The 9,287-nt window shown below is 44.1% G+C and overlaps 1 protein-coding gene across 1 annotated transcript in view; it reads right to left on the bottom strand.

Moving 5' to 3' along the window:
- Positions 1–9,287, bottom strand: part of LOC107298827 (transmembrane protein 132B-like) — a 57,894-nt gene that overhangs the window by 1,258 nt on the left and 47,349 nt on the right. The window contains exons 4-6 of the mRNA XM_015828192.2: positions 3,741–4,014; positions 2,723–2,914; positions 48–210 (exon numbers count right to left, since the gene is read on the bottom strand). Of these exons, the coding sequence (XP_015683678.1) occupies positions 48–210; positions 2,723–2,914; positions 3,741–4,014 (629 nt within the window). The remainder of the gene's footprint in view (positions 1–47; positions 211–2,722; positions 2,915–3,740; positions 4,015–9,287) is intronic.

The following is a 9,287-nucleotide window of genomic DNA, read 5'->3' as shown; positions in this document are numbered from 1 at the left end:
CTCGCTGATCACCAGTTCTATTTTAATCAACGGTCCTTGGCCTTCACCTTCGGCCACCACTACTGGCCAGTCATCTTCCTGCCTTTGATGGACAGACACCACCATTTCATCCAGCGAGGTGACCACCAAGGAGAAATCCTTGGGGTCGTAGATATCTAAAGGGGTCACGGTTCCATCGCTAAATAAAAGCCAAGTGCTAAGCACCGCTTCCTACAGTGAGAGAAAAAAGGAGCAGAGAAATGTAAGAGTGAAGGTAACGGATGACCCTACACAATTCAATTCAGTTCAGTTCATTATAACTGTAGGGGAAAGAGTGGCAGAACCTGGAGGCGGAGTTAAAAGAGGAATCAGCTTAGAATCCCTACATAGTCACAAGCAAACTAAGTCCGATCTCCCTTGAATTCTTTGGACCTTTACCTAACTCCTAACAGTTAGATGAGAAGATTCCTGTACACAGGCTTTTAGCAATGAATCAATTTAATTAGTCCTTCATCTATGGACCTGGTCTTTGGCACCTGACATTGACCCAACATTCTTCTCAGACAAATGGTTACGAATAAGATTAGGTTAGAACTGTGGATTGGATCTCTTGGGGGTTTGAGAAGCAGAAGCAGCAGCCATCACAAGGGACACTGGACAGATTTAGAGTTAGGATCCCAAAGAGTTGGAAAACCATTGGTGCCATTTGGGGTCTTCTACACCAGAGGTCCCCAAACTTTTGGGCACCAGGGACCAGTTACATGGAGAGAGTTTTTTTCCATGGACTGTAGAGTGTGTGGTTTTGTGTGCTGCCTGCATCCTGTGGATGGGGCTTTCTTTGTTTGTGCGGACCGGTTGCTGGCATGCCGCAGCCCGGTACTGGTCCACGGACCAGGGGTTGGGGACCCCTGTTCTAGATGACTCATTTGAAGGATCTGCTGTTTCTCCTCTTCAGGGAAATCAAACAGACTGCTTTCATTATTGGTCCAATCACACACAGGGGCAGGAAGGGAAGAGGGAAATAAACCCGATCTTTGCGGTATTATGCTTTTAATCAAACTGAATGTATGCTTTCTTTCCTTCCCCACCTCCTCAAAATGGATACCTCACTGTAGGGTTTTCACGGGGTTGCAGAGATCTCTTTTATCCTCACTCCCTTTGGGAGGGGAGATTCTGCCGATAATGGAGCAGAGTGTTTACAGAAAAGGTGTGCATTTTTTTTTTTAAAAAAAAAATTAGATTACGCGAAATAAATATATATATATATATATACAGTATACAGATGCTAAAGTGGATAAATCAGAGACCCCCAAAGAGTCTGCTACGCTGGTTTGTTTTTAAAACAACCAACTGGAAATTGCTTTGCACACACAAGTGGCTTTTAAAAGAATGAATGCTCACATTTAACATAATCTTTCCATCTGCATGACTTAGAATGCATTTCGCATGTAAGCAATCTGGTGATTTGCATCCCAACCACTTTAATAAACGAGGCACCCTGAAATCCATCTGACCTCTTTGACTGAAATTACCGGTCCAAATGTTGTTTTCCTAAGCCTGCCTAATTCTTTGAAATAATGTATCTTGGTTCTTCTCTTTAGTTTTTTCGGGGGGGGGGGGAAGCAATTATCTGAGAATATGAGCAAATTTTTTTTCCCAATGATCATCCCAGCTTGTTTCTGGTTTTCCATCAATGCACCGGATATACCCAAAATCCACATTCTTGTAGTCCTCGCTCTGTTTTATTTTGTCATTAGGGTGGAAGGGACAAGGGCTTAGCATATATATTTTTTTTCACAACCCAATACTTGAGATGGTTTCACCACTACTCTGAGCATCTCCTCGCTTGTTTGTCAGCCAGAGCTCTAGATTTAGAAAGCAAGTGTTTACAATAATCTGGTTGAATGGGGTAGATGATACACTATTTTAATTTTTAGATCCTGTTTTCTATTACAATGTGTTATTGTATACTGCTCAGAGTCCCTCTTTGAGATGGGCGGTTTAGAAATATGATAGATAGATAGATAGATAGATAGATAGATAGATAGATAGATAGATAGATAGATAGATAGATAGACAGACAGACAGACAGACAGACAGACAGACAGACAGACAGACAGACAGACAGACAGACAGACAGACAGACAGACAGACAGACAGACAGACAGACAGACGATACATGGATGGATGGATAGATAGATGATAGATAGATAGATAGATAGATAGATAGATAGACAGACAGATAGAATATACTGTACATAGATGATAGATAGATAGATAGATAGATAGATAGATAGATAGATAGATAGATAGATAGATAGATAGATAGATAGATAGATAGATAGATAGATAGATAGATAGATAGTGATAGAAAGATTAGATATATATTGTAGGTAGAAAGATTAGATATATATATATATATATTGTAGATAGATAGATAGATAGATAGATAGATAGATAGACAGACAGACAGACAGACAGACAGACAGACAGACAGACAGACAGACAGACAGACAGACAGACAGATGATACATGGATGGATGGATGGATAGATAGATCACAGACAGATAGACAGATAGACAGATAGATAGATAGATAGATAGATAGATAGATAGATAGATAGATAGATAGATAGATAGATAGATAGATAGATAGATAGATAGATGGATGGAGAGAGAGAGAGATAATAATGTAAACATGCCTCTAGGTTTCCAGTGGAGGATGATCCCCAAATCCTTCCTACCTGTTTAGCTGCATGAAGAATATCCGAAGCAGAGGCTGTTGCAACCATCAGTCTCTTATTCCCTTTATTTGTCTGGAGAGACAAGGACAGGCCCGCCACCAGCTGTACTCCAAGGTCCGTGATGGTCACTCTGTCCTCCAGTACAATCACCGTCTTCTCAGCCAGAATGGAATCGGACAGGGGAGAAAGGACCTTAAAATGCGAATGTGGGAGAAGAGGGTGAAAACACACACACACATGGCTCAACCTAACAGAGGCAGACAGTGTTTTTTTTTTTTTAAGCAAGAATTGGGAGAGATCTTNTGTACTCCAAGGTCCGTGATGGTCACTCTGTCCTCCAGTACAATCACCGTCTTCTCAGCCAGAATGGAATCGGACAGGGGAGAAAGGACCTTAAAATGCGAATGTGGGAGAAGAGGGTGAAAACACACACACACATGGCTCAACCTAACAGAGGCAGACAGTGTTTTTTTTTTTTTAAGCAAGAATTGGGAGAGATCTTCTTCAGAGCCAACATTCATCTGGTCCACTAAAGAAAGGAGCAGATTGTTCTCCTCCCAATTAAAGTGGCCGTTACAAAGTTCAAACTCTCTCAAGTATTTCAACACCGCCCCAAACCTATGGCAGGTTTAGCTTGCATAGAAGACAATCTTCAGATATGCTGAAGAATCCACTGCCCTTACATGTCTGCTTGGAAGTCTCATTGAGTTCAACAGAACTGAGTCCCAAGGCGGAATTTGGAAGCCTCCTTAGAACCTTTGAAAGTTGAGCTTTTCTCAGCTTGTTCTTGAATACCCAACTTGTCTTCCAATTTCAGCCTTCAGACTGATTACCTGCAAACCTGCTTGATTTACCTTAGCAGGAGGTGGTTTCTAAAATATCCCCCCCCCCACCAATTTTACAGTTCAGCCAATGTGTCTGCATGGCCACCACTGGTTTGATCTGCCTTTTTTAAGCTCTCCTCCATGTTCAGTAAGGTGTGGTTCGTGTTTGATCAAGGTTGGATTTTGCCTCGTACCTGGACAGTCGTGATCCCTTGCTCGCGGCCGATCAAAACTCGGCCCCCTTGTAGCTTGGCCACTTTGGACTCTTCCACCTTCATGAAGTCGGTTACCAGGTCTGTGATGTCAAACTGCCATTCGGAGCTAAGCATGTAGGTCAGCTGTCCTCCAAGGTCAGGTGATTCTGCCACAAACTGGGTCAGGACACGCACCATGGCGTGCTGGTACTGGAGGGTGCAGCCTTTGCCCTTCTTCTCGTCATCCTCGTCCTCGTCGCTGTCACGGGTGGGCCTGTCGAGGCAGATACGCACATCATGAGAAAGATACTGGTTATGTTGAGGAACACTCTGATTTTTCTCTCTCTCGACTTATGACCCCAGTTGAGACCAAAATTTCCATTGCTAAGCCAGGCAGTTGTTAAATGAGTCGTAGCCTGATTTGAGGACTGTTTTTGTCCACTGCTCTTAAGCAAATCGCTGCAGTTGTTAAATGAACCACGAGGTCGTTAAGCAAAGCTAGCAAATCCAGCTTCTCCCATTGACTCTGGGAACGTTGCAAATATTATTTATTTATTTTATTTATTATTTAAATTTATATAAATGGTGATCACATGACCCAAGGGCCATGCAACCGTCATAAATACATGCCAGTTGCCAAGCACCCCAGTTCTGATCATGTGACTGTGAGGATAGCAATAGCACTTAGACTGATATACTGCTTCACAGGGCTTTACAACCCTCTCTAAGCAGTTTACAGAGTCAGCATATTTGCCCCCAGCAATCTGGGTCCTCATTTTACTGACCTCGGAAGGATGGAAGGCTGAGTCAACCTTGAGCCAGTCAGAATTGAACTCAGTGGGCAGAGGGAAGGAAGGAAGGAAGGAAGGAAGGAAGGAAGGAAGGAAGGAAGGAAGGAAGGAAGGACAATATCAGTTAGACATATACCGCTTCACAGTGCTTTACAGTCCTCTCTAAGCGGTTTACAGAGTCAGCCTGTTGCCCCCAACAATCTGGGTCCTCATTTTACTGACCTCGGAAGGATGGAAGGCTGAGTCAACCTTGAGCCGGTCAGAATTGAACTGCTGGCAGTGAGAGGAAGGAAGGAAAGAAGGAAGGAAGGAAGGAAGGAAGGAAGGAAGGAAGGAAGGAAGGAAGGAAGGAAGGAAGGAAGGAAGGAAGGGCAAGAGCACTTAGACTTATGTACCACTTCACAGTGCTTTAGAGCCCTCTCTAAGCAGTTTGCAGAGTCAGCCTATTGGCCTCCCAACAATCTGGGTCCTCATTTTACCGACTTCGGAAGGATGGAAGGCTGAGTCAACCTTGAGCCGGTCAGAATCGAACTGCCGAACTGCTGGCAGCCGGCAATCAGCAGAATTAGCTTGCAGTCCTGCATTCTAACCACTGTGCCACCAGGACTCCAATGGTCATCGTTGTGAGGACAGGCCGTGAGTCATTTCTTTTAGTGCCGTTGTAATTTTGAACATTTGCAATGGTTGTTAAGTCTGTACTTCCAAAGGGTTGAACTCTTCAACCAATTACCGAGCAGGGAAGAGCAAGCTTGCATTGATTTAAAAAAAAAGGGGAAAAAAAGAGGCCGGATTATCAAAATTCAGAGCATAAACTGGCTCTTTAGCCAACCGTAATCAAGAGCGAAACGTCTTCTCAGCTCTTGGCCTGCAAAAGTGATGCAGGAACTTGAACAAGGGAATAATTCTTCTCCAGCCATGTAATGAATCAAAATAAATGTTCTTATTAAGGCCATCAGTCTTAGCCTGCCTCACTCCCAACTCTGACTTGACTTTAACCTAAATTTATTCCTTTCATTTGTTGTGATCAGGGACACTCCGTTTCAGAAGCTATTCGACATGTGCCATAGTACATTAATTCTGAGCAGATACCTAACCAGAAACCAGATTTCCATCGGGAAAAGTATCCTTATGGAGAGTGCCATATTGCCTGAATTCCTATCTCCTTCAGATCCCTCCTCTCTTAATCCAATGGTGAAAAAAGTAAGGTTCTACATTTAGGCAAGAAAAACCAAATGTACAGGTATAGTATAGGGGGTACCTTGCTCAATAGTAGTAACTGTGAGAGGGACCTCGGAGTCCTAGTGGACAATAACTTAAAATGAGCCAGCAGTGTGCTGCAGCTGCCAAAAAGGCCAACACAGTGCTAGGCTGCATTAACAGAGGGATAGAATCAAGATCACGTGAAGTATTAATACCACTTTACAAGGCCTTGGTAAGGCCACACTTGGAATACTGCATCCAGTTTTGGTCACCACGATGTAAAAAAGATGCTGAGACTCTAGAAAGAGTACAGAGAAGAGCAACAGAGATGATCAGGGGACTGGAGGCTAAAGCATATAAGGAAAGGCTGCTGGAATTGGGTATGTCTAGTTTAATGAAGAGAAGGACAAGGGGGGACATGATAGCAGTGTTCCAATATCTCAGGGGCTGCCCCAAAGAAGAGGGAGTCAAGCTATTCTCCAAAGCGCCTGAAGGCAGGACAAGAAGCAATGGATGGAAACTAATCAAGGAGAGAAGCAACCTAGAACTAAGGAGAAACTTCCTGACAGGGAGAACAATTAACCAGTGGAACAACCTGCCTCCAGAAGTTGTGAATGCTCCAACACTGGAAGTTTTAAAGAAGAGACTGGACAGCTATTTGTCTGAAATGATATAGGGTTTCCTGCCTGAGCAGGAGGTTGGACTAGATGACCTCCAAGGTCCCTTCCAACTTTATTATTATTATTATTTAAGGAACTGGTACGACATGAAGAACCATAGTGAGCTTGTTGGCTTCCCATAATCTCTTTGGAGAGAAGGAACCCCCATCTTGATTTCCTTACTGAAAATTAATGCATTTCCATGGTTCAAGGAAACCAACTTTGCCCCAAGGGAAAACTGGAGACAATCCATTTGCATGTGGCTGGATCATTTCAGTGCAGAAGAACCTTGGAGGAGACACAGAAGCGTGGAAGACTTGCTGTAGATCTCACGTTGTCTCTCTCGGTGCGCAACTGCTCTGATTCGTGACCTGTAGGCTGTGCAAGTCGCAACTGACGGGTGTTGTGGTGGTGGGAAACATAAAAAGTAGAGTTGGGAAGGACTATATTGATCAGAGAATCCAACCTCTTGGTCTGAGCAGAAAACTGGGTTACGGAACGAATCATAACAAGCCCGGGAAAAGATGGTCATGAGACAAATGGGAGTAGTGAGAAGTTTTCGAAAGGGTTCCTGTACTGGCCAATGTATCAACAAGATCAGCGTTTCTGAATCTCAGCAACTTTCAGATGTAGGGACCTCAACTCCCAGAATTCCCCAGCCAAAATTCTGGAAGTTGCAGTCTACACCTCTTAAAGTTGTCAGCTGGGAAATTCTGGTGTCAATGTTGCTAACATCGGATGTTCTTGCTTTGACAACAGATGGGGGGGAGGGGAACTACACCAAACCCCACAACGCCAACCTAACTATATATTTTCCTACTTCCAGGAGGACACCTGGTAAGGGGGGCCGCCTGTCAAGCCCTCCACGGGCTCAACATTCAAGAGGGGGAAGGTGGCAGGTCAGCACGGTGGAGGTGGAGGAAGAGCCAGCACCCGGGTCCAAAGCAGTTTTGCCGTCCAGACTCCGGCAGGACCGTCAAACAGCTGACGGAAGGCTCCCTGCAGCACGAGAAGCCGTGCCTGCGCAAATGGAGGTCCCAAGAAGCCGTGTCTGCACAGAAGGAGGCTGTGGGAAGCTACGCATGCGCAGAAGACGCTGGAGCCACCGAACAGTTAGTCATAACAACAAAAACTCAGCCATGGGAATCAAGGTTATTGTGCCCAGAGCTGATAAAGATTTGGCAGGCTGGAGAGTTGGGGAAAAAGCCCGCGCTTCAAGCTAATTGGGGAATGGGATTTATGACTGTTAATTGAAGGAGGGAATTGTGCTTTGCTACTTTGTGTCAGGGGAGGGGAATTCAGTTTTTGGCTTTAACTATGTAGTGCCGATACTTTGTTTCTCGAATAAAAGATTTTTTAAGGTAAACAATGCCTCGAAGTTCTTTTAAAGAGTTTCATCTGTCGGAACCGTGACATCTGGGAGTTGAAGTCCCTACACCTTAAATTTGCTGAGATTTCAGAAACACAACACTAGATGTTCCAAAGGTGCTTTTTTTCCAAAAGACAACTGGACTTTCCGGGGGTGTGTGTGTGTGTGTGTTTTGAAAACATTTCTCATCTCATCCAAGAAGCTTCTTTAGTTCTTCTTGAATGAAAAGGGGGAAAAAATTCAAAGGAAAAACTAAGAAAGCCCGGTTGTCTGGAAAAAGCACTTAATGTCAAGCACCGGGGAAATCAAGAGATTCAGGCAGTTCAAATGAGCATAACTCTCTACAAGAATCTGTCCAACTAACAGTCAAGGGAAATGAGTTGGGAGATAAGAAAGGCATTCAATGTGGGCTGGATTTAGATCTCTTGCAAGTACGCAGGGACTCATGACTTATGACATGTTTGACTCCTCCCCTTGGGCCTAGCCTGGTCATTTCCCACACTTCTGGGACAACCATGATCTGGATGATTGAGAATCTCCATATACCCTATATTAGATGTTCTCCAAGACCCCTTTCACCCTGACATTCTATGATTGCAACCCATTTGCTACAATCTGGGATAATCAAAAATAGTTTAATCTGGCATTATTTTAGGTATTGGAAGAGAGCTTTCCTATCTCCCAGGTTATCTTTTGGCAAGGCTAACAACTTATTCAGTTTCTTCAATGCTTCTCTTGGTCCTAATCTCCCTTCCCCAATCCTCTTAATTGCTGGAATCTTTCTTACTGTGAATTCCTAAACATCAAAACAGGATCCTTTTTATATTTCTATTAAAGCTGCCCTATTTGGAGCCCCAGGAGTTTAAGTTCTGGGCTGGTGCTGGTCTGTTTTGAAGACTTCAGTGTCTGAAATCCATTTATTTGGATCATTCGCAGCTGAAAGAACAAACTTCTGCAGGAGACTCTTACAAAGAGAGAGAAAACACGCTGGCAGGCCACATTTAACTGTCATTTCCACGCAGCTCTTTCTCATCTCTGCTTTTTGCCTGGATGACAACAACAAAAACCAAGCTTGGCGAAAAGATGTGCCCCGTGGCTTGGCATTAATCGAAAGAGTAGTTGGTGGGAACAGTTTACCGGCTTGCAAACAGTACAGCAAGATTTCAGCTGGCTTGATCGATGCAAACCAGATGCCTCTCGGGGGGCTAAATTTTGAAAAGGCAGCATCGCGTTGAAAGTTAGACCATTTGGCAACCGAATCGCAAGCCGCAGTGTGTGGGCCTTGGCTATCTCGCCCCAAATGGTCCAGTCAAACATCTGCAGATGCAAACTTGAAACAATGCAGCAGACGGGCATCAGACGAAATGAAGCTTTTTCATCCGCTGAAGGATACATTTTTCTCTATTAAATTTTGCCAGCCTCGACAATTCGCGCTCAACGGCACTCAACTCGTTGCATGAAAGGCTGGCGCCCATTTTGTTTATCTGTCCTTGAAGTGGGGAAGGAGCAGAACTCAAAATAACTTTTG

This window comes from Protobothrops mucrosquamatus, unplaced genomic scaffold (genome assembly GCF_001527695.2).
Source record: "Protobothrops mucrosquamatus isolate PMUCROS unplaced genomic scaffold, P.Mucros_1.0 scaffold4312, whole genome shotgun sequence".
Classification (NCBI taxonomy): domain Eukaryota; kingdom Metazoa; phylum Chordata; class Lepidosauria; order Squamata; family Viperidae; genus Protobothrops; species Protobothrops mucrosquamatus.
Note: the sequence above shows the minus strand (reverse complement) of the source record. Positions and strands in the feature narration are given on the sequence as shown.